Source organism: Urocitellus parryii, chromosome 5, assembly GCF_045843805.1.
Source record: "Urocitellus parryii isolate mUroPar1 chromosome 5, mUroPar1.hap1, whole genome shotgun sequence".
Taxonomy (NCBI): Eukaryota; Metazoa; Chordata; class Mammalia; order Rodentia; family Sciuridae; genus Urocitellus; species Urocitellus parryii.
Window position 1 is genome coordinate 5457008 of NC_135535.1, and position 25286 is coordinate 5482293.

Consider the following 25286-nt stretch of genomic DNA (forward strand, 5'->3'; position numbering starts at 1 on the left):
TGCTTTCATCTTCCTGCATTAGACATGTGAGAGAACAAGTTTTCCTTCACGTAATTTCAAAGTTTCAAGTAAATGTTTTCTGTTACTTTAAAATCATAATTATTGAGTGCAAAGTTGGGGCTTCTTGGAAAGCAGCTAAAAATATACACACAAAGTCTGAAGAAAGATTTCAGATGGAGGGGTACGTTAACAAGAGAGACCCCGGTGACAATGGCGGGGTAGAGGGGGAATAGCATCGTACAGCTCCTGTGTGTAAACCAGCTGCTTCTGAGAGTCAAAGTGACGTTCCACGTCCTGGGGAGTCTCAGGGGAGACTTCAGCTCCCTGTCCCTCAGGCTCTGTGCCTACTCCCCTTCTCCCAGTCTGTTTTCTCCTGAAGTGGGTCCCCTGGCTCCATCCCCACCAGGCCCAAGCCACATGCTCAGTTGCTGGGGTGGCTTTCTGCTCGCCCCTTGCCCTGCAAACATCTCAAACATGAGCTGGACAGACAATCTCCAGTCTGCCCCAGGCCTTCTGTTCAGCCAGTGGCATCATCACCGATGTAGGTCCTCAAGGACGGTGCTAAGAATCATCCTTCATTTCTCCTTGTTTCTTCAACACCCGATGCCCCAACATCTCGTGTCCTTCATAGAGTATATTTGCCTTTTTTTTTTTTTGGTCTTACTAATGTTATTACTGTCATCCTTCATTGACTGACTTAGAGGTGAAAAATGACTAGACTTTCCATTACAAGCCACCGAATGATCAGACGTGTAAATCTAAACATAGTACAAGAGCTACTCTTTGGTTTGTTAAAACAGTGCAGTAGTTTTTATTTAGAATCTTAGCTTTAAACGGGTTTAACAAATAGCTGTATCTCTTTTTTAGCCACAACAGTTGCAAATCCAATACTGTCCTTCTTAGATGTTAAACGGATTTTATTTCAAAAAATTACCGATAAAAGGGACGAATTGAAAAAAGCCTTTCAGCTGCTCGACACTGGTCAGAACCTGACTGTGTCCAAGAGTGAGCTGAGGAGGACCATCGCGGCCTTCCTGCTGCCGCTCACCAGGGAGCAGTTTCAAGAGGTGCTGGCTCAGGTACGGTGCGCACGTAGCTATAGAGCAGGTGGCTTCTGGGACAGCTGCCGGGGGTCAGGGGCACAGGGCTTATTCTGACTTTCTCCCCAGTGATAAGTTGAAGTTGTGTTGACTTTTTACAATTCACTTATTTAAGACGAGGTCACTTTGGCGGACCACGATCCACATTTGCTTGGTCACATTTTGGAGGTAGGAGTGTGTCAGCCATTTTTTCTTTCTTTCTTTCTTTCTTTCTTTCTTTCTTTCTTTCTTTCTTTCTTTCTTTCTTTCTTTCTTTCTTTTTCTTTCTTTCTTTCTTTCTTCTACATAGAAGTATTGGGTCAACTTACATTTTGGAACTTAGTGTTTTGGTGTTTCTTCTGTCATCAGTCACGGGGCATCTTCTAACTGCCGTAGCCGATGCTGGACAGGAGGTGCAGGAACCGAGACACGGCCCCGCCTTGGAACTGCTGTGGTCCAGTGAGACAAGTAGAGTGCGGCGAGGCCGGGCAGGGCCAGTCCAGGGAGTTTGGGGGCTGGGGGAGGACAGCTGTCTCTAGCTGGGGCTGGGTGTCTGGGAAAGCCACTCTGGAGCAGGTACTTAACTTAGTTTTGACTGGTTTGGACTGGAGATTCGCAGAGGAGCGGGGAGGGGAAAGGCCAAATGGGGAGTAGAGGGGCCTGCCTCAGCCTCTTGCTCGTCCAGGGATCTGGGTGGCACTGCTACGTTAGAAGTCAAGGCCGTGGACCTGGTGTGGCTCTGAGGGCCAGCTGCGAGCAGGCTTTGTGAGGCCGCAGGGAGCCAGGGAAGGGTTTGCAGCAGGGTGGACTTGGGTGGCGTGGGGAGGACCAGGGCCCTTGGGCCTACCAATGGCGTGGTCCAGGGGTGATCCTGGGGCCCTAGAAAAGGAACTTGAAACACAGTAGGAATTAAACATTCTCAAGATGGGCTTGTAAGACTCAAAATAGCAAATCTAAGAGTGGGAACCTTGGGCTGGAATAGTTTCCTTCCAACTCAGCTGACTTTGCACACCCAGGGCCCTGGCACATGTGTGCACGTGTGTGTGCACAAGCGCACATGTACACATGGAGACGTGCACTTTCCTCCTCCTTCCCTTCATTCCTAGTCCATCTGGTTTCACGCTACTTCCTAGTACTTAAAAAGCCTGCTTCAGTTTGGACTTTGCTGTGCACCCCCCAGTGTTCCTACCTCTTGTCCCGCGGAAGGAGGGGAATGTGAGCACAAAGAGCTCCACCCAAAGTCCACCTGAACCTCACGGCTTCCTCTGCCCTTGAGCTTTGTCCCTTTCTGAACTGGGGGTTTTCCAGCCGCGTCTCCTCAGCTGGTTTTCGTGCCCCATTTTCTCTTTGGGGCGTTTGATGTGGCCCCGCTGTCTCCCAGGCTCTCTTTATTTTTCCAGTACTTCACTCTGTTTTCCAGGTTGGATAACGTCTATTAATCTGTCCTCAGTCCACAGACACCTCTTGTTCTCTCCATTCTGCTATTAAGCCCAGTCAGTGAATCTGTGATTTTTTTCAGACATTCTATAATTTCTTTTTGATTCCTTTTTATGATTTCTCTGTACTTGCTTAATTTCCTACTTTCCTCAGTTATGAGCATATTTCTCTTAACTGATTGAACATAGTTGAAATAGCTGCCTTGAAGTCCTTGTGTGTGCATCTCACAGGCTGCTCTCTCAGAGTGGGTCTGGGTGTTCATATCTGAACGTATTTGGATAATATCCCAAACAAGAGCTGTCCAATAGAAGTACGTGAGCTACATACGCAATTTTAAATTTCTAGTAGCCACATTAAAAGATAAGTAAAATTAATTTTAATAATAATTTTATTCAACCAAATATATTTAAAATATTTCATGTCAGTATATAGTCACTGAGAAGTTGCTAATATTTTACATTCTTTTCATGTTTCAAGCGTTACTTAGTGTTCAAACATGGTGAATACACACTTTACGCTTACAGCAGACTTCAATTCTGACACTAAATTTCTACTGGCAAAACTTGATCTATATTTTGATTTAATAAAATGTATAGTTGAAATACTAGGTTCACATACCTGGTTGTTCCAGACATATCAAGTATCTTCCAATAACTGAATTGATATCATTTAAAAAATTTAAATTAATTAACATGAATCCCAGTGACTTGGGAGGCTGACACAGGAGAGTTGCAAGTTTGAGGCTAGCCTCAGCAACTTAATGAGATACTGTCTTAAAGTAAAATCTTAAAAAAGGACTGGGGTGTAGCTCAGTGGCAGAATGTTTGCCTACCATGCATGTGGCCCTGGTTCAATTCTCAGTACTATAAAAAGAATTAATTAACATAAATAAAGCAAAGGAGTTCAGCTAATCAGTAATGCTGGCCCCATTTCAAATGCTATGTAGCTAATGGTGGCTAGATCTGTGTACTAGACAGTATAGTGCTAAGCATTATGAATGGTGTGTTGTGGAGACTCTGGATTCTGTTATATTCTGCTGAAGACTATTGATACTTTTGTTTTCATAGACAGTTAACTTGCAAATTCTGTCTTGCTTCAGTGGCCAATGGCTCATTTCTCAGTTTAACTCTTATCTTTACATAGTTTTATTATTTTGTACTTTGAATAGAGTTCACAGTCATTTTCTGTGGAAGGCTGGTCTGAGTTTTCTCTGTGGCAACTTCTCTGCTTTGTCATTTATTCTAAGCAATTGCAAAGTTACAGAAGTAACTTTGTAGAGTGCAAAGAACAATCTTTTTCTAAACAATCTTTTTCTAAATATTCCATTACTTCTAAATATATTAATATTTACTTCAAGCTAGGACCTCTAACAGCCATAATCCAACCTTCAAAATAGAGCAGTCCCTATGACTCACGGCTCCCACCTCAGCCCTGGGGCCCAGTCAGGCTTTGGCAATTCCAGAAACACCCTGTGGGATCCAGGTCAGAATCACGAGAGACGTGTGGTTCCTGCCCCTCCAGGCCCCTCTGCCTGGCTCGGCCTTCAGCCCTTCCTTGACCATCTGGACCTTAACGTTTTGAGGACTGCAGACCACCTTTGCTTAAAAGTCCCAGCCTGTGTTCATCTGGCCCAGATGCAGCTCGGGTCTCTGGCACGGCCAGGCTGCCTTGGCACGGTCCGTCCCACCCTGCTGACGTTCACTTGGGCCACCTGGTGAGGCTGGGGTCTGGCAGGCTTCTCCGTGGCATGCACTGTGGAGCCGATTCTCTGTGAAATGAGTCAGTATTCCCCTGCTCATCTGACATCTAGCTGATTCATTTGTGGTTTAAATATCTGCAGGGATTCGAGGTTTCTTAGTGCGTGAGTTGTGGGTGTCTTACTTTAATTATTGTAATGTTGAAATTGTCCTTAATCTGGCCGGTTGGGCCCCCTTTTGTCTGGTCTCTGTGTCCTTTGACAGGTCCTCAGCATTCCTTGGGCTTTTCTTTGTTTTGGGATACTCTAAGCTCATCTTCACTTCCCTTGCTTTGGTCTAGAATCACCCACCTTTTCCAAAGGGCTCTGGCTCCTCTCAAGGAAAGAGCGTGGAGCCGGGATCTGGGCCTGGGGTGGCCCATGCTCTGGGGTGCTGCCGTCCCCGGCCTCTCAGTGGTAGAGCTCTGGGCCTCCATTTGCCTCCCAGCTTGTACATACGTCCCTGTCCACGTGTTTTCTGGGCCAGTCTTCCTCTGGTGTTGAAAACCCAGAGTTCACACCACCCGGCGCTGCCCGCCTCGGCTTTCTCTCCTGAGTGGCGGTCCCTGCCCTCTCACAGAGCAGACGCTTGGCTTTTGTGGTCCTGAGTGCATTTGCTCATTCGGTCACCCTCCCTTGGTGGCTCATCCCTCACTTCACCCCAGCGCTCCCCCCGGGGGGTGCTTGGCGCTCTGGTCCCTGTGGCTCCCCGGCAGGCAGACACCACTTTCCTCTGCCCTATGGTGACTTTAGGTCTGAGTAACTCGGGAACATAGGGAGGAGGAGGAGGGCCGAGACTTTTCTTTTCCCCTCTATAAAAGCTCCTCCTTTACTCCTGCCTGGACTTCACAGGGCGCCACAGCTCCCGCTACTGCTGTCTACGTTTTAGTTGCGGCTTTATTAAGATGAGATTTACATATCATAAAACTCATCCTTTTTACACGTATAAGTCAGTGGTTTCAATATACTCACAGTTGTGCACCTATCACTACCATCGGATCTAAAAACATTTTTATCACCCCTGAAAGAAACCCTGTACTCATTGGCAGTTACTCCCAATTTCTCCTCCTTCCTGTATGTAGAGAAACCCATCCACTTTGGTCACTGTAGATTCTAAATAGTCCACCCAGCTGGACTCGCACAGCATGTGGTCCTTGTGTCTGGCTCTTCCATGAGTGAGCTTTCGAGGTTCCCCCATGGATCCATCACCCGTCGCACAGGGCAGTACTCCATTCATTTAGTGGATACAGCCCCTTTTGTTGGCCAAAGGGCTCGGGTTCCGGTTGGGGTTCGGGTTGTTGGAATCGTTTCTTCTCTTTGGCTTTTGTGAGCAGAGCTGCTGTGGACAGTCATGGACGCATCTTCTGCGTGGACGGATTTTCAGTCTGTGGCTCCATTCCTGGGAGTGGAATGGCTGTGTCCTGGGCTAAGGTTCTTTACCTCAAGGACCATTTGTCCTTGTAAACCTTGTGCCAGTTTCCCTTGGAAGTTTGATTTAACTGTTGCTTTATACCGAATAAAGAGTTAGAATATCATTTCCTTCTCTGTGCCCTTATAGTCATGATCTAATGGGAATTTAGATTTTTGACAATCTTCCCAAGCTGATCAGTTATGCAGGAAGAGAAAAAGTGCAGAAAATATGAAACGTGTATCTGTTTTTAAAAGCTACGTCTGTCTCTAAAAGAAGTCACTGAGCACTGAGAACTTCAAAGACTTTGTAAGAGCAGATCCTGGTAGTCCCTCCCGTGCCGGCCTGCCTTCCTGGAGCTGGTCTGCTGGACCCACGAGCAGCGTGCGAAGGCGGGCTGCCGGGTCACTTCGCCAGCTCTGTTTATGACGAACCCTGTGGTGACAACCTTGCTTTCTCAGAGGTTAATGGAAGCCCAACTGAAAACTTACAAAACCAATACAAGATTTCGTGGGAACTTACCTTAAAATTAAAAAACAGTTTTCCAGTCTGAATCTCCTTTGGCTCTGATTTTATTTCATGACCCGTGTCAGGAATGTTCCCGTCAGCGTGGAGGATGGAGGGGCTCTCTGCTGTCGGCCTGGAGCCTGGTTTCCATTGAGAGTAGTGCAAACACATGGCCTTAGTCTGAGTGTTGATGTGGCCTAGTTTTAAACAAGTTGAACTGGTAATTGGATTCCAGAGAAGCAAAACCAAGTTCTGTTCTGGGCCCAGGGCTCGTGCCAGGTCAGAGAAAAAGTCTTCTTGGAGGACACTTATCAATATGGCAGGTGCAGACTTCCCCGCCCCAGCCACAGCCTAAGAATCTGCCTGCAGCAGTTCACCTTTGGATGGCTTTGGTTCCAGAACGTTTGTGACAGATTCATACCTACTGAGAGGATGAGCAGTGGCCACAGCCTCCCTTGTGGACGGGATTTTTTGACGTCCAAAGGACCCTGCTTTGGCGATGGGTCAAGGCAAGAGCTTACCTGCCACGTTGGGGCTGTCGTGAGTGTGAGGAGAGCGGGCTCCTTTAGTGGCTCTTGTTCATGCAGGACCATGGAGGGTGGAGTGGGGTCACTCGGGCTCTGGCTTTTAATGGTGGTGCCACGCAGGGATGTCATGAAACGTGGACAGTGACACCACCTTCTGAAGGTGGCTTAGGGGGGCTGAAAGTGGTACCTGTGTTTGGAGTCGGGGCCCAGGAAACGTGGGTGCCCTCCTCCCCTCACCGACTCTTGGCGTTATCACAGGAACATCCAACCTTGAACTACACATCTCATGCATCTTTGCCCTTCTTTTGTATATTAAGGAAACTTCACTGATCTTTGGGAGAGACAGGGACAACCACACCAGGCCTCGAGGCCAGCCGGCACCGTGAGGCTAGGCAAACCCTGACTGCACGGTGCACCCCAGGAACCGCCCAGCTGTGTGGGCGCAGCTCGGTGTGCATCTGCATGGAGCTTGATAAGATATATTTATATTGATTATATACTTTGTTTAAATCCTAGAGTCAAATGCTTTTTTTGAACCATTATCTTTATTTATAAGTTAACTTCTTATTTAGAAATGATTTTGAACCTCCAGCAAAGTGCCCGCAGCACCCTGCGGCACCCATGTGGCACCTGTCAGTAACTCTCACAGCCCCGCACCTGGGCGTACCTGCCGTGGCCACCCTACCCCATGCGCTTCTCCTGTGCGTGCTCGCTAGCTGTGCGTGTGCAGGCGCACAAACAGCATGCTCAGCACACACAAGCTGCATGTGATGCCTTTTCTAAAAACCCAAATATTTTCAAGGAAAGTGCTTTATCCCAGTTCTTGACTCCCGAACACCTCAGTCTATTTCCTAAGAAAAAGAACCATTTATTTCATAATCACAGTAGTTATCAACTTCAGGGAATCAAACATGGAGATCAAACCTTTAATCTATAGTTCATATTGACCCACCTGACCCATAGTGTTCTCGATGGACTTTTTAACTTAAAAATGGCATTTTGTACCTTAACACGACTTACAGAATAGTCACATGACCCTCCGAGTATTGAGTGTTGTACTCACCTCAGCTTCTGTATATCTCATGTTAGGATATATTTCTGCTAATTTCTTTTTATTTATTTTATTACTGCATTATAGTTACATATATGTAATGTTGAGGTTCATCTTGACATAATCCTAGAAGCATGGAATATAACCCCATGATAATTTTACTTTAAGCTAGACTTGGCTTAGCCAGATTTGGACTTTAGGTAACTGTGTGGATGACTTGCTGACTTTTAGCTAACACAGACTGGCATTCCTTGGTTTTCCAAGAACGCTGTCAGCTTGGCACCTGAGTGAGCCATCAGAATGCTAAGCAGGGTGCCACTCGTTAATGGCACTCACTGTGATGTCAGGAAGGCGGTGTTTAGACTCTGTTGCTGTCCTCTGCCTGGGCCTCTCTCCTCTAACCTGCTGTCCTTGTCCTTTTTTCGTGTAGGTCCCTGTCACTGGCTCTGGCAATGTACCGTACCTTGAATTCCTCTCCAGGTTTGGTGGGATTGACCTGAACATAAACACCATAAAGAGGTAAGGATTCTGTAACTCACGTGAAGATGTGAGACTTGCAGTGGTGAGTAAGAGCCATGACACAGGCCACGAGAGCCAGTCACAGCCACAGATGACCATGTCCATGCAGAGGACGGGTGGGCAGAGCTCGCCCACAGAGAATTCAACAGAACAAAGCCACATTGAGGCTTCCTTTAGAGAAGACTCTAACTGTATGCAGGAGGGGTTTCAGAGTTGGAGCAATGGTACCGTAACGAAATGTGAACAGAAAATTAAAATCAGGTCATACTTTTGCACACAGTGTAATTTAGATTTGAAAATGATGATTTTAGATTGGGGCTGGGGCTCAGTGGTAGAGCGCTTGCCTAGCATGTGTGAGGCCCTGGGTTCGATTCTCAGCACCACATGTAAATAAATAAAATAAAGTTCCATTGACGACTAAAAATGTTTAAATAAAAAAGTAACGATTTTAATTTCGAAGTAAAATATTACGATGCCAAATATTTGCTGGTTGTTGAAAGTGATCACGTTTTGGCGGCTGCAGAGGGAGATGAAATGAAGATACGTGTGAGCCGCTTCCAGGCTTCACAGCTCTCCTGGGAGCAGGGCTCGTGGGCTCCATTTGCAGAGTGAGGGCCGGAGTGCGCCCTGAAGGTCCCCGTCAGCCAGAGGTCTCTCTGCACCTGGGTTTGCTTCAGGAAATATTGTTTTAGTGAACACAGTCACTAACCGTCTTCTGAAGGAATGAGCCTCGTTTTTCTCAGGAGTCGTGTGAACAATCCTAAGAAGTGAGTCTGGCCCTGAGCTGTCAGCAGGCTTCGTGTGGCCTGTGGACCTTCACGGTTGGGTCCATCCTCGGTGCAGCTGAGGGGGAGAACCGGTGCCGCAGGGGAGGGAGGCTGGAGGGGGCTCCGTGAATACAGAGCTCCAGTTTAGCAGATGAGAAGGTTCAGAGATCTCTGGCACAACAATGTAGAGTACTTCATGTTGAGAGCCACAGCCCAAGGGGCCCCAGCAAACTTCCAGCTGCCAGCTGATGATTGGCTCACAGCCAGCAACTTCCAGCTGATTGGCTCCTCTGCTGTGATGCTCATTGGGCTGTTTCCCTGCCCTTTCAGACCACGGAGCTGCTCATTGGGGGACTTTTTTTGGCTCCGCCCACGCGACCCAGCCAATCGGCCTCAAGAGCAGGAGGATTGTGGGAGGTAGAGAGGCTGGGGTTGGGGTGAGAGGCTTGTGGGAAGCCAGTGGTGGCAGTTGGGCTCTGAGGGTTTTTCCTGAGGAGCTGTTTTGTTTGGCGTGTGTGGTTCTAAAAATAAAGTTAGTTTCTTTTGAAACTAACTCCTGAATTGTGCCCAGCCAGACTGCGGCAACTTAATCCACTGAATCATGCACTTAAAATGGTTAAGATGGTGAATTTTGTTATGTGTTTTTTAAAATCACAATTTTTACAAAAGCCGGTGCAGTGGCGATAGTTAGGGTGATTAAGTATCACCCTCTCTGCGGTGGTTTCAGGGTGTCCCCCCAAAGTTGGTGTGTTGGAACTCTGTATTCCTCAATGCAGCGGTGTTGGGGGGGCCTGATGGAAGGTGTTTGGGGCACGGGGGCAGAACCCTATGAAAGGATAAAGCTTTTCTCCGGTGAGTTCTTACTCTTGCTCACATGAGGCTAGGTTAGTTACCACCAAGAACAGCTGTTTTAAAGCAAGGACACCCTGGGCTCTCTCCTCTGCATGTACCGCCTGATCTTCCGCTTTCTACCATGAGTCGAAGCAACACGAAGCCCTCCCTAGAGGATCAAAATTTAAAGGCCCTCTTGGACTTTGCAGTTGCTAGAACAGGGAGCCAAAATAAACCTCTTTTCTTTATAAATTTTTCAGTCTCAGGTATTCTGTTATAGCAACAGAAAATAGACTAAGGCATATCCCATGACTTGAATGTTTAGTTAATTCTCAGTAAGTGGGAAACTAAGATAATTTCCAGTTTTGCCCAAAAGAATGACTGGTTGTTTTGTAGACTACATGTTCATGCCTGACCTAAAGCCATCCCCATTTGTGGGGTGAGATTGTTGTGTGGACTGTAATCTAATCTGAATAGTCCTTGTTGGAAAAGCCAAACATCTGGAAGAACTCTAAGCAGGAGAGGTTTTTTGGTTTTTGTTTTCCTTTTTTTTTCTTCTTTTCCTTATTTTTTCCTTAGCCAAGTAATTGAATTGAGTTGAAAAGTATCATGAGTTACTTTCTTAAACATAAAAGGCCAAATATTAAACTAAGTTTGAAGACTTCTGACTTACCATGAAGTTTAATTCTCTACATGTTGGAAGCGGTACAACACAGTGAACAGAGACTGCTCTTTCTAGTAACATGGTGGCTTCTACCAGGAACAGCATTTCCACTGAAAACAATTAGGATTCATACATTTTAATGAACATACATACATTTTAATAAGTAACTGAGCCAACAAGAAAGTCAAGACTCCTCAGAGGCCAAAATGAAATGCAATTTGTGATCCAAAGAAGGGAGCACCCTGGGAAGCCGGCTTCTGCACTGAGGGTTTTGTCCAAATCATGACGAATTCACGTGTTCCGTTTTGTTGGCCACTTGAAGTGAAGGAAACAAGAGGCCGGGGCTGCCCCGGGTGGAGGGGTCTAACACAGGAACCCTCCACCTGAAGCTGGGCCGTCTGCACCCTGTGCACAGATAACCATAACATGGAAACCAGGTGCAACAGCTGAACCTACCTGCTCCAACACAGTATGGAGTGAGAAGGGAAGAAGTCGTGGTTATAATTGGGTTTCGTGCACATCTGTGTTTCAATTAATGTCACCTGTGCGGTTTGAAAAGTTCAAGGCTAGAAGTTCATTTAGAAGTGATGATACACTGCGTACGCAGAAGAATGTATCTTCAACCCAGCTCCCGAAGAGTTTCTGAAAAGTGCCAGGTAACAAGAGAGCACACAAAAGAGCTGAGAGACACACAGAGACGAGGAATGAGGACGGGACCAGGAGATAAAGTCACCAGGGGAATGAGATCTCCAGGCTCTTCAACCATGGGAACTGTCAGATACCTAATCTAAAACTATAGTTTTTTTTTTTCTTTTTTATGAGTGCTGGGGCTCAAACCCAGGGCCTTGTTCATGCAGGACAAGCGCTCCACCAACTGAGCTATGTCCCCAGCACCTGAAACTAGAGTTTTCATGTGTTTAAAGAAATGAAAGAATGAATTCAAAATGTGAAGAAGAAGCAATAAAACAAAGATGTAAAGAGATACAAAATTGAACTTCTGATAATGAAAATATAATTACAGATATAAAATTCAGTGGGTAAGTGAAAATAGTGGGTTCAAACACGCTGAAAAGAGGATCTGTGGAGTGGAAGATAATCTGAAGAAATTATCCAGCGTGCACCACAGAACGATAAAGAGATACAAAATATGACTCCCTGAACCTTCACCATAAGGGACATGGAAGACAGGAGGAGTCCTAATATACTTCTAATTGGATTTCCAGAAAGATATCAGTCTTCGTCTGATTTGTTCTTCTATCACAGAATACCCAAGATCAGGTAATTTAGAAGAAACTTATTTCTCCTAATTCTGGAGGCCAGCAAGTCCAAGATAAAGGCACCAGTTCCATCCTCACATGGAGGAAGGCAGAAGGGAAATCGAGGACCAACTTCCCTGATGAAGCTCCTTAAGGGCACCTAAACCCTTTCACAAGGGAGGAGCCCTCGTGGCCTGATGGCCTCTTACAGGCCTGCTTCTTCATATCCGTATTGCAACACCTGGATTTGGAGGGACATTCTAACCACAGCAATAAAAGAGAAAGAAAGAAGGCAGGGATTATATTTGAAAAATAGTGACGGAGTCTCTCAAGTCAGATAAATAAATGCCCAGCCAGATATATCATGATGAGACTGAGAACATCAGAGGAAAATGACAAAGGCGGCGAGAAGAGAAGCTAAAGTGACTTCAGAGGAGTGATGTCTGAGCTGACTCCTCGGTGGTGGCAGGGAGAGCTGTGAGGCAGTGGAAAGGTGTCTCTCACCTGCTGGAATAAAAGGTTTGCCATCCAAAATTCTCTACTATCTTTGTAAGAATAAAATAAGTTTTTCCTGGGGGATCCCTGGGACCCTCTCCTTTTCTTGCCACAGTGTATGCTCATCTCCTGAGATCAGAGGCAGACAGTTCCTGACTTAGGATGGTTTGACCTATGACTTTTCAACTGTATGAACACGTTCAGTGGAAGTCACATTTCACATTTGGAATCCTCGTTTTCCCCTGGGCCAGACATATGCAGTACTGTGCTCTCTTACCATGCTGGGCATGGGGAGCCTCGGCTGCAGTCAGCCCATGATCACAGGGTGAAGTTCATACTCTGCCAGAGCGGGTTTCAGGTAAGTCAGGCGCACTGTATTAAATGATTTTTTATTTTTTGACTCAGGCTATTTCAGCCTATTTAATGGGACATAACTGCATTGTAAGTGAAGAAGCATCGGTGCTTGGGAAAGATAGAAGCATCTGACACCTTTGCCTACTGTGTTCAAACCAGGTCGTTTCCACCAGATCTTGTATGATTTCTTCATGCCAAGTGTATAAATATAAGGAGCAGCCTCTTCAGTCACCAATCATGAAGTCACTAGACAGGGGCTGAATTCCGGGACACTCCACAGACTTGCAGCTCAGATTCCCTGCCCCAGTGGTGTGGGACTTACTCTGGTCACAGCACTTCCCTCTGGATGGCTGCGGAGGTCATCTTTTATACTGGCCAAGACTTGATGTGGTTGGCAGCAAACAATGAACAGCACCCACAGGTGGTAAGCCATCTCTTCTGCTCTGGCCACCTCAGCCTTTCCAGAACTGGCCGTGTGTGACAGTCACCATACTGAGGAAACCCCTGAGTAGGTGGCGGTGGACTGAGTTAGAAGCAACATGAAGATTCGGGCATTTTGCTTCTAAAAATGTTTTTGACCTGGAGTGATATTTTTTAAAAAGCTTATGCCCCTGAGTGTGTGAGAGCAAATGTGGGACTGTTATTGTGTCCCATACACAGGAGCCTGTGCTGCCGGTGACAACGGCAGAATCATCAACCCTGCTTCAGAAACACCCAAGACCTCATCTGCTGAAAGAGCAAATTCATCCTTTGAGGTGTCCTTTGGGATCCGCTTCTGATGGACACGTAGAACATTTTTCCAAAGGGGATGAAGAGGGTGACCTCCGCGTACTAAATTACCCATGGGGCACTTGGCACGCTAATGCCACCAAGAATGACTAACGTCTTCCATGTGTGACACAGTCAGTACAGATCTTAAACGTCTTAGGAGGCTTTCTAAGTGCTGCGTGAGAAGACCCACCACAGTGTCCCACAGAACTTGCTGAAGAATCGGATAATTGTCCTGAAACTCAACTCCCCCACACAGACACGCAGGGCAGCGATTCTCTGCTAGGCCAGCCACGGAGATGCCAGTGTCAAAGGAGACTGCAGCGGCAGAGCTTGAAACGAGCCTGCGTGAGCTGAGTCTGGGCAGGTGGCCTGGGCAGAGAAGAAGCCCTTTTATCAAGAAGGAGGGTTTGCAGAGGAAAAGGCTGTTGCTACAAAGAAGAGCTGGGGAGACTACCAGAAGAACATACCAGAAGGGCCTCCAGGAGAACAACGGGAGCCGGCTGGGTGGCACCTTGGATTTGGTGCCACTAAGGGTCGACTCAATATGGATGGCTTGTTTTGAATTTATGGAGATTAGAGACTTGAGAAAAGTCAGCAAGAAATATTTAAAGAAATAAAGTTTGAGAGTTAAATGGATTTTAAGACAAAAATTGAGAAAGTTAATCTCCTGCAGATCTTAACTAAGAGAGGTGGTGAGGTGAAAGGAAAATGATCTCAGATGGAAGGTCTGAGATTTTAGGAGTAAAGAGCAAAGAATGTGGTTTCCTAGGGGTGAATATAAATGATTATTGGCTGTATACAGTGGCATGAACTTTCGGTGTGTGTTAAAATGTCCAGAATGAAAATACCTGACAACAGTAAGCTCAGAGTAGACAAACTGAGTTAAGGTCTTCTAAATTCCATTTATTAGCTGACAGGAAAATTGGAATATTGATTACATATAGAAATGTTACATATGCACATTGTGATTTTTAGGATGACTTCCAAAGAGTAGAAACAAAATGTAAAATTCCCCAGTAGTTAGAGGGAACAAAATGAACTGATTAAAAAATCAATCTAAAAAAAAGGCAAGAAAAGAAAGAATAACCTAGACCAGGTAGGGTAGATAAAGCACACAAAGAAAATTTACAGACCTACACCATATGCACATTATATAATTGCATTAAATATAAAAGGATTAAATAATTAAAAAAGACAGAGACTATTAAACTATTTAAAATTTCAACTACTGGCTTTTTCAAAAGTAAAGATACATTAATAAAAGGATAAAAAGGAAAGAAAGAAAGAGGGAAAAGTGATACTACAAAGGCAGAACAAAAGAAAGGGGTAATTAATTTCAGGAAAATAGGTTTGAGTATTCAAACACTTAATTATAGTAAATGCTCTGCTTAAAAGACAAAGATCATTTGTGAAGTAACAAACAGAAAAATTCAGTAAGAGAAAAACCTACACATTAGCATATAGAAGTCAAAAAGTGAAAGCATTAAAAACGCATCATTCAGTACCAACCTACAGAAAACCAGTGTCAGTAAGTCACATGCGGCCCGGACGGCGGCTGGTCGGGTTCTCCTGAAGCACAGCCTGGGACAGTCGCTGGGGCAGGCACAGGCAGGGAACAGCCGTGAGGGAGAGCAGCCACGGCAGCAGGGGAGCAGTCGGCCTGCATGGGGCCTGGCCCAGCCTGGGCCAGGGACTGGGCTGCGGCCTGCGTCTGTCCACTTCCTCAGCTGGATGGTGGGTGCACTGCGTTTGTTTACTCTTTAGCTCTTAAACGTGTTACGGTGTTTCCTCTTTATTGATTCATCATTAAAACAGGATTAAAGCGTTCCCGTTCCCTGTGACAGTATCATCAGACTTGGATCACTGACCAGTCCTGTCTGTAGCTTGGGCACAGAGCTGAACCTCCAACTTGGCTTTCCTCCTCTGGAGATGAGGTTGATTTCTGCTTCAATGCTCCAGTGGCTTCCCTTTGTCCTCGGCTTGAAGTCCAGATTCCTTACTAGACCCTTTCTGGCAGCGTCTGCCTCTGAATCAGCCTCCACCTCTCTGCCCTGCCCATCAGCTCTGGCCTCCTTGGCCTCACTGCTGGGCTGGCCGGCCTGGTGCCTGCCCCGGGGCTCCGTGCTGGCTATGTCTCCCTTTGCTTTGCCTGGGCAGCAGCATCGCCACTCAGCTTGTAGAGACCTGCTGCTGCCCGCTCATCCAAGGGCCGTGCCATCTTCCCCATCTCCAGTTTGTCCCGCCACCTTTATTTTCTTAGTGACACCCACCATTAGTTCAGCTGTTTATTTGTTATTGGTTATTTCCCCTCGGTTGCTGTCACCAGAAGGGAGGGTGTCCTGCTCACCAGCTCTGCCTGGACCCAGTGTGTGGGAGGCACAGGGCAAACCCTGTGAGGGGCAGGAGCCTGAGTGCTCCCTCCACTCCGTCCCCAGCCTCTGTCTGTCCAGAGAGGGCTCTGGGTGGCCGTGGCTACCTGGAAAACACACAGGTGCAGGTTAACAGGAGCTGGAGGGCTGTGTGGCACACGTCGCCCTAAAGCCCTTCACAGAGTGGCCATGGTGCGCAGAATGGGCAGGAGCCCCGTGTGGCCAGGACCAAGTGCTGCAGCAGAGGGGCAGGAGGGGGTCTGCACAGGGTGCCTCTGGTGCCCACATGTCAGCTGTGTCTTGGTCTGTAAAGTCAGGGTGCTAAAGGTCCCCGACCCAGAGAGCCGTCGTCAGGGTAAAATGAGATGTGGCTTGGCACACATAAGTGTCCATTAGGCGTCATCTATGATGGCTTTGTCCCCACCCCTGAGCAGCAGGCCCGGCTCTCCTTTACAGATGAGGCTGCGGCACAGGGAAGCCGACGCTGCCGAGTTCACACCCCTGCAGGTGGCAACACGCAAGAAATACCTAGCGCTTTAAAACAGCGTCTTGATCTCTGCAGGTCCTGTGTAAGCATTTGTTTGGTCAAAACATATTTAACAAAGATTTTTTTTTTTTGTCTTTATCTTGAAGGGGAGGTGTGAGTGAAGCAAATTGCTACCGGACACTAAAAGATCTTGAAGTCCAAGTCGCAGAAAAGGTAACGGGGATCTTCTAGAAGGCGTCCCCAGCCCTAGTCGGCAGCAGCTGTTAGCCACGGTGGGTGGTGGGTGAGCCGCAGCCTGTCTGTCATCGGGTTCACACATCAAAGCCGCCTGACTGACTAGATCTTAGAAGAGCGACGTGAAAGCTTGCGTTCTGCGACTTTGCTTGCCTCAATAGCATCTCCTCCATGAGTGACACCAGCAGAAGTCCTGGAATATTAATTATTTTTGTATTAACTTTGGATTTTTATGAGTAGAGCTGCCTTTTCTGTTTTTGTGTAAAACTGAGCAGGTTTTTCTTTAGACAGAGAAAACGACTGCTTTTTGGCAGTAGATGCCAATCAAGAGTGGCAGGGTAAAAATAACCAAACTCCAAGTGCTATGTATGAAGTATTGAGTGATTTAGCCACAAGAGTTGTGGCGTGTTGGGGGACAGCATGTGGCTTCCCTCCTATTTGCTGATTGTGGTTGGGTTTCACTGAGCCCAGAGAGAGAGGGGAGGAGATGGTAATGTCAGCAGGGCTTGGAATCGGACGCCTTTTTAAAATGCATTTGAGCTGTCAGTTAGACGAGCAGTTTGAGAATCGTGGTTTAATTTACTTGATGCAATATGTTGGTTTGAAATGTGACAAATTTTCTTTCTTTTTTGAACTCTTCCGAGACTTTCATACATTTCAAAATCAAAAATAACCAGAGATCCACAAAATGTTTGCTTCAAGCTCCCTGGCTGGGACAGTACCACCAGACAATTCATCTGAATGTGATAATTTCATAGCATTATGTGTTCCTAAAAACCTGCTTCATTATGTCGGCATACAGTTGGTCGTCGGAACCCTGGCAGAACCATGCTCTTCTCTGAGGCCCGTTGATCATTCTGTAAGAAACGCGTAACAGGGTTGGTATTTTTGGTATAGTCTTTTCTTTGTCTCTAAGTAAACTGTGTTAATCATGAAATACTCCTGGACGGTCACCAGAGCAGCACAGATATTGTTGTGGGTCCGTGACGGGGGTGGCACTGCGTGGAGCAAATGGACAGGGCCAGGAGTGTCAGTCACTGGGCTGTGCTGACCATCTTGCCCTCCAGACCTTTCTTTAATCCCCTTTCTATTCCGTAGAAGTTCTTCCCGAGAGGAAGAGTGAATCTAAACCAATGCGGGTCCAGGCCCACTTCCTGCGCAGTGAGGGGCTGCGGGAGGACTAGAGAGAGAGCACACAGCCCGGGGCAGAGCCGTCCTCTGTCCTGCTTTCTAATGGGCTCTGCCCACGGCTGGCTCTGGGCAGGCGGGTGGGACCAGCCCGACTGAGCTCAGGACACAGGCAGACCTGGTCCATCTTGGGCTCTGCCATCTTCTGGCCGGCGGTCTTAGCCAAGCCCTTGTCTTGGATTTCCTGAGTGTCAGTGCCCACCCCGGAGGGCTGTTGTGGTGTAACACACCCAGTAATGAGCACCCGGACCCTGGGGAAGTGCCGCCCGCCATCGTCCTGCTTGGAGTCCAGCTTCCTGGGAAGTAGGGGCAGAACCGCCCAGCGCCCATAGCAGCCACACGTGCACCTGGGTGTCCGCCTGCGTCCAGGTCACACGCCGAGCCTCAGCGGCCACACGCTCCTGCTGGAGCCAGGAAGACCCAGGAGGACGGTGGCGCTGTCCACTTCTCTGCCGTCAGGGATGGCTGCCGGTCGCTTTGGGGGTAAAAGGACGTTTGTTACTTCAGCTGTCCATCCACGGGGCTCTCTGCATCTGGGGTGCCAGACCTGTGAATGCTCGTGGGGACTAATCTTGGGCCACCAAGTCGCCTGAGGTAGGACCCCAAGTTCACAGCCCCTCCTCATGCTTCCCGAGTGCTCTTGTGTGGACAGCGAGGTCTGGCAGCTGGCTTCTCGCCCCCTCCTCCCAGTGCTCCTGCGTGTGTTCACACCAAGGCCCCTGGCCCAGGTGACCCTTGGCTTCCTGCACCTCACCCCCTCCCGCAGGGTGCATGGCCTCCACGCCTCGTCTCCACCGTCAGTGTCTGTGCTGTGTGGCTTTGGGGCCAGTCTGCTCTGAGGAGCCCCAGCTCCATCCTGGGGTGGTGGCCAGTGTGGTACTTTGGACTTCACTGTTCACATCCCCGAGGTGAGGAATCTGCCAGGGAACCAAGGGACGACGGAAGCCAGGCTCCAGCGCGTTGCCAGGCCGACTGTTGTGTCACCGACGCCCCCACACCCGGGAAGGCGGAAGTGAAGGAAGGGAGCCCACCCTCCTGGGTGCTGATGGCAGGCCATATGCAGGGACTGTGGGGAAAGGGAGCCCGGTGACCCATGAGGACACTCTGCGTTGTAAAGGTCACGGCCCGTCCCTTCCCCCTGCTGCACACAGAGCACTATTCTCAGTTGAGGGCTGGACTTCAGGAATGTACAGTTGAGTTAAAGAAGCGTAAGAACAAGCAGAGCCCAGGCTGTGAGCTCTCCCACAGTCACCTCCAGGTCTGGGGACTCAAAAGGAAAGAAGTGGAAGGCTCGGGTGTCGGGTGGGGGAACACGTGGTCCACCCAGCCAGCTGTGGCTAGCGCCTGTCGGACACCGAGCCGTCCGCTCAGGTTTCCTGGGATTGCTGTGGTGCCTTGGAGTCTAATAGATGCAGCCTTAGCCATGTCAGAAGCAGAGAGTAAAAGATTATAGGTGCTAAGTCGCTTGCTTGCTCTGTAATGGCCTCATGGAGAAGGGACAGAAGTAATGGGTTCATTGTCTGAGGCAGGGGGACGTCCTTTAAAAGAAGAAATCTAAAAAATTACTGAGAGGAAACAGAGAAACAGTTGTTAGAATACCACCCTTTCTTAAACATACCTAACGTGGCAACGCCACATCTGAGTTCAGGAATATTGGAAGGCGGCCTTTGCCTGATCAAAAGGCCAGGCCAGACCCAGCCACCTCCAGGCCTTTGGTTGCCTGGAGTTTCCTCCGCTCTGCACCGGCGCACGGGTATGACTTACCTGTTGCAGCAGGTATTTGGACACATCTCCTCTCCCAGCTGAAGGAAATGTTAGCATATCACAGAGCTGTTGGGACAGATTGCATCTGAGGCACTTCTTCCTCCCCGCACAAAAGCCTGTCAATCACACCCAGGATGGTGATTAATAATGTCACAGCTTTTCTCAGTGTGTCTCCGTGCAGCTAAATGAAGAGTAGTGCTTACATTTTGATCTAGAGAATCTCACACCACAAAACAATCAGTTACCATTGCACACACAAAAAATTATGTTGAAAATAGTTCTATCCTAGGACATATTTTTGGTTGCTCTATTATTAATTTGCTTACTAAAGCCTTCATGAGGAAACCACAGCAAAGATCCTGCTACGGAGTTTGTAGTTGTTTCAGACTAAGTTTATCTGCACATGGCAAATTAATAGCACAGACACAGTCTGTGGGATCAATGTCCGAAACAGTGGTGTCAGGGTACAGCCTAGAGCTCCCCCGGCCCTGGCTGGCCCGCACATGTGTCTGAGTGACCCAGCAAGCGGGCGTCCCAGGAGACTGCTTCTTCTCTGTGACCATTGGGACCTGCGTGAGAATAAAGACGAAGTGAACCCACCGTCGTGCCAGGCGTGGAAGTTATCTGAGGGACTAGGGGGAGTTTGCACTTGGAGAGGGGGTGTGAGTCCTCATGGTGGAGAGTTAAATGACAGTGTTCAGCATAAAGTCCCAGAGGGCACGGTGACAGGCGGATGCTGAAGAAGCCCCAGGGGGGGGGGCAGTGCCCCAGGGCGCAGGTGACTGCCGCTCCTCTCCTGCCCAGCCCAGGCCTCCTCCTCCCTGGCCACCTCCCACTCAGCACTTACTCAAGCAAAGCCCAGAGGCTGACCAGCCCCTCCAGGTCCACTGTGCCATGTCCAGCTGCAAGTCCTGTCTCTGCGTCCTGAGCAGGACCCAGAACCTGGCCATTTCTCTCCATCCCACTGCCCCTGTGACAGCCTAAGCCACTGTCCTCTGGAGGTGCTTTCTCAGTCCCCGCTCACCTGGGTTTCCTGTCCCCTCTCGTGCTCCTTCCATCTGGTTTGCACTCACAGGACGGCTGTCCTCAGGCCCCTCAGTGACCACGCCTATGGCTTTAGCTGCACTTGGAGAAAGCTGCCAGCGAGCCACCGTGCCCGGGAGGGCTCTCAGACAGAGGACCTGGGACTTCCCAGCACCGTTGCCTACATTCCTTGACACTCTGAACATGGAGGTTGGTTTGTTTGCTTGTTTACGCGTGGGACATGCCTCCTGGTGGCGGGCGCCTTCTCTGTCTTGCTCACTGTGTGACTGTTGTACCTTGAACGGCTCCAGCACCTGATACACAGACACTATTCAGATGAATAGTTTTGTAGACAGCTCCCGTCGCTTGGAACAGGCAGGGACAGCTTGAGGAGAAGCGTGGGTGGGAGCCTACGATTGGGCGTGGGTAGGTTCCCACCAGTGGAACTTCCATGGTGTTTCGGGGAAGAGGTGCGGGGTAGCTCGTAGGGTTACAGTGTGGCACCAGAGAGGCACATGGAGGTGGGCATTGGCGGGGCATGGGCAGGAGATGAGCCCCGCGCCTCTTCTGAGGAGACTTACTGTTTTTCAAGGAAGATTAGGACAGACCACATGTGAAAGGCAGTCTGCAGGAGAAGGTGTTTGGAGGCTTCGTTCCATCCCGGGGCCTGGGGCAGGGAGGAGGAGGCCTTGAAGGTCTGAGAGACCCCCGACCTGAGCAAGGAGGTATGTGGGGGTGCCGTGAGTGGCGCAATGAGGCCTCGCCTGCTTCAGGCCTCAGGCCACTCCCCTCCTGCCCTCATCATCAGCCTGCCTTATTTAGCTGAGCACCACTAGCGCAGGGGACACAGGGCGGCTGATCCCTGTCTCTAGCAACCTGAGTCAGTGTGCGAGCACAGGCATGCGCAGTAAGTTACAGTGGGTCCACATCTTGCTCATTTATGGCGCATCACCGTGGTCAGCGTGTAGCTCCACACAGGTCAGTTGAGTGATGTGGAGAGTAAATGCAGTGTGCAAGAGGAAGGCAGCGCCCCTGGCCGCTGGGGGTGCTGCAGGGGACGGTGGGTCCAGCCTAGCCTAGGGGAAGGGGGGGGTCCCTGCAGTTTGCACTTACAGGGCTACTAGGGGCTCATCAAGTACTGGAATTAACAAGTTATCAGAAGGCAGGAAGGCAAGGAAACACAGGGCAGGTGGTTTCCAAGAGGAAAAATGTCACTGTGGGAGAAGGGGACGCCAGGTACTTCTGCTTTGTGTGCCTGAGTGAACTTAGAATCTTCCTCCCCAAACCTGTGCCACTAGAAAGTGGCTCTCAGTGAATGTGGTGCCATGAGGGCTCAGGGGAAGCCATTGTGGAGAAATGGAATGTTCTGGAAGCCTTTCTGTAATTTGTTTAGTGCTCGTCAGTATCCAGAGGAACTGGCCGCGGAGGAAAGCCTCTTTGGTTCAGGCGGAGGAGGTAGATGGCAGGCCCTATCCCTCTCTATTTTTACCAGACTCTGATCTAGTTCTCGGGTTGGGTGGCCTGGGACCTCCTTGGATCCTGGTAAAGTGCCGTAGTAACATGTGGCACTCCCACTGGTCCAGTCTTAGAGACTTTCCTCTTCCCTGGGGCAGTCCTTTTGGATTTGCTGGCTTTCTCCAAGCAGGACCTTCTCCCATGATGTTCAAACAAAGAGCGGGTGCCAGGCGGGACGGCAGGCAGGGTGGCAGGCAGGGTGGCAGGCAGGATGGCAGCCCTTGACCTTCTCGACGAGTGCCTCCTATGAGGGGCTCTCCCAGAGCGAGCCGGGCCTGGGTCTCGGGGCTCCAGTACTCCTCACCTGTGCCTGGGCACGGCTGGCCACGGGAGTGTGGGTGGGTGAGGAAGAGAGGGGAGGCAGGAAGGTTTCTTACAGGTCTGGCCCCCTTTCTGAGCCCCCTGGTAGCAGGCTGGGGCTGCTTCAGGGCTGTGTCACAGTTCCATGGCAGCTAGCGTCTCTCACCAGCACTCTTTGAAGCTAGACGTTGCAAGTCAGCATTTTGAAAATGAAATCCAGTGCAGGGGGAGGTGTCGTGCCTCTGGAGTGGACGGCGGCAGGCCCCCCTCGGTCTGCTCCGCAATCCCACTATGCCTTTTGGGTCCCTTTAGTTTGTTGTTTCCGGCTCCCTTCTCCCTCCCCATGGAGCTCAGTTGGATGTCTTTTCATGGAAGCTTGTTCAGTTTCTGGTGGAGACAGGGTGTGCATATGTTCAGGAATAAATGCACAGTCCTTGGCCTGTTGGGGAGAGCACCAGAGCAGGGAGGGCGCTCGCAGCAAGCGGAAGCCTTTGTTGAAGGTGAGCAGTGCCCGGCCACCACGCTTCCCCCATGTCCCCGAATCGAAAGTCTGTGTTTATGAGGTTCTGAATGTGGTCTAATTTTTTCCTATCTGGTTTGGCTCATCTCTACCAGCTGGTAAATAGGAAATGTTCACGGTAGGAAGCCAATACTCTGCAGAGTGTAAACAGATGGAATCGATATAAAGTGACAAGTTAGACTGTGCTATTGAGAATACCGAGCCAACACGAAGAACATAGCAGTCAAGCTACTTATTTCGTTCCAGTTCATTTAGTCCTGAATAGTGCTCCATATCTGCACAGCTGTGTTGTTCTTTTCCCCCTTCTTTCTTCTGGGTTGATAATGACAATTTCAAAGAAAAACTTTAATTAAAGATTTTATACAAAATAGCCAAAAGTAGAATAATAAGGAAAATGAGCATTGATGTGTTTATTGTAAGAGAAATCCTTTTTCATGGTTTCATTTAAGATTTTTACTTCTTAAATTTAAAATGGATTTTGTGGTGGTGACAGGAAGGTGCCAGACCGACAGCAGGGCCCGCCCCACTCTTCCGCTCTCCCCGGGCCCCACGGTGGCTTGAGGCCTTCCCGGGGCACCGTCTGCAGGCCGGTGGGGGGGGGGGCGCTCTGTCAGAAACCAGGCAGGGAAAGGGGGGCCCAGGAGAGGCAGTGGACAGGCAGCGGCTAGGTGGGCGCCAGAGGAGACGCGGTGGGAGTGAGTTTGCCGCTTGCGCTGCGGCTTGGAGAAGCCTCCCACCTCGCTGAGAACTCTTCTGCGCCTCTTCCTTTAAGTCTGGGTGGTCCCATTTCTTTGGGCTCACAGCGTTCCTTCCTGTAGCTCCAAGTGCTATGAAAAGAATTTTAAACAAAGAACCACGGAGTGAGGATAACGCGCACCACGGGCGGTTTATTGAGCCACCGAGCCCAGTGGGGACCCGTGATCTTCCTCCCCATGCCGCTCACCTCAAGTGACCTCAGGGAGGGCTCAGGCAGGTCTCAGGCTTCCTGTCACATGCAGGTGGAGGCCAGCCCAGGACAGGCCAGCTTGAAGCCTGGATCCCAGCGAGCTCCACGTCCTAGGCTCTGGAGCCCGCCCGCCGGGGTGTGGCTAGGCCTCCTCTCCTGGTCCTGCCTCCTTCTGCAAGATCTGGGGCCTGTGGGGAGGTGGGCAGAGAGCGGGGGGGGGGCAGCAGGTGAAGTCCACTGTCTCCCAGCACACAGGGAGCTTATGGGGACAGTGCCTGTGGCCTCTGAACTCTGGTTTCCTGATGAGAAGGGTGGGCTCCGACTTAGCCCTGTCTGGGCCTCCTCACTCCCACACCAGCTGGCCTCCTTCACATCCTTGTGCTGCCAGGTCCCCTCACCTATGAGCAGCCCTTGGGGAACAGGAAAACTCACGTTTTCTTCCTCTCTTGGTGTCTTTGCAACGCATGGAAAATTCACGTCTTGTCCTTGCTGGCAGAACTGCTTTAATTGGCCCCATTCGCTCTGCTGTCAGATTCTCGGTTCCTCCACCAGCAAGGCACAGAGCAGATCACTGAGTCCACTGGGAAATGAGATGTCTACCTGACCTTCCTGCAGGTACCTGTCCTGCTATACAAGGGCTTTCCTGGCTTACCTCCACTTCTTCCCTGTGAATGCTGCAATCACGGCATCCATCATCCACTCGTCCACCCCTGTCCATCTATCTATCCATCCATCCCATCATCCCTCTGTGTATCCAACCCACCCACCACCCTCTGCCTACCTACATACCCATCCCTCCAATATCCATCAGTCAGTTTGTTATGGAAGTGTACCTGATTGGGTCCCCTCCTCATATCCACGAGGACTTTATTGGGGGACTCTTTGTTCTCTTACTGTCTGGACCTGCCCCTGACTTCCTCCTTTGTCATCTTGCCCAACTGCCTATGCAGTTCTAAGTCTCCCTCAAGTTCACCCCTCTGCCCACCCATCCATCTACACATCATCATCCATCCGTCATCCACCATCCATCGGTCCTTCCATCCTTCATCCATCTGTCCATCCAGCCACCCACCATCATCCATCCATCCATCCTCTATCAGTCTGTCCTTCCACTCATTGTCCATCTGTCCATCATCCATTCATCATCCATCACCTGTTCAACCATCCATCAATTGTGTATCCATCTGTCCATGCAACCATCCGTCCTTCTACTCAGCAGTTGCTCCTGGCCCTGTTCTTGGCCCTGACTCCTGCCTGATGCAAGACCTTGCTCCCTGTCTGGCCTCTGTTCCCTCAGCTGGGCAGAGGGGCAGTGGGGAGGAGGAGGGGCTGGGTCCAGTGCTGCCGGTTCAGCCACTTACCGTTCCCTGACAGGGTGCGTGGTTGTTTGGAACTGTGCTCAGCTGTTGACCCAGTCAGCGGTCCCCAGGACAGCGGCATTGACCGGACATGTTCCGGGCTCTTATTCATCCCCACTTCACATGTGAGGAACTGAAGTTTTGAGGAATTGCGTCGCTTTCCCAAGATTCCCCTGCATCA

The 25286-nt window shown here is 49.4% G+C and overlaps 1 protein-coding gene across 1 annotated transcript in view; it reads left to right on the forward strand.

Annotated features, from left to right (window-relative positions):
- Positions 1-25286, forward strand: part of LOC144254852 (EF-hand calcium-binding domain-containing protein 6-like) — a 115308-nt gene that overhangs the window by 18261 nt on the left and 71761 nt on the right. Inside the window, exons 5-8 of the mRNA XM_077798486.1 lie at positions 868-1079; positions 8175-8263; positions 11163-11174; positions 16416-16470. Of these exons, the coding sequence (XP_077654612.1) occupies positions 868-1079; positions 8175-8263; positions 11163-11174; positions 16416-16470 (368 nt within the window). The remainder of the gene's footprint in view (positions 1-867; positions 1080-8174; positions 8264-11162; positions 11175-16415; positions 16471-25286) is intronic.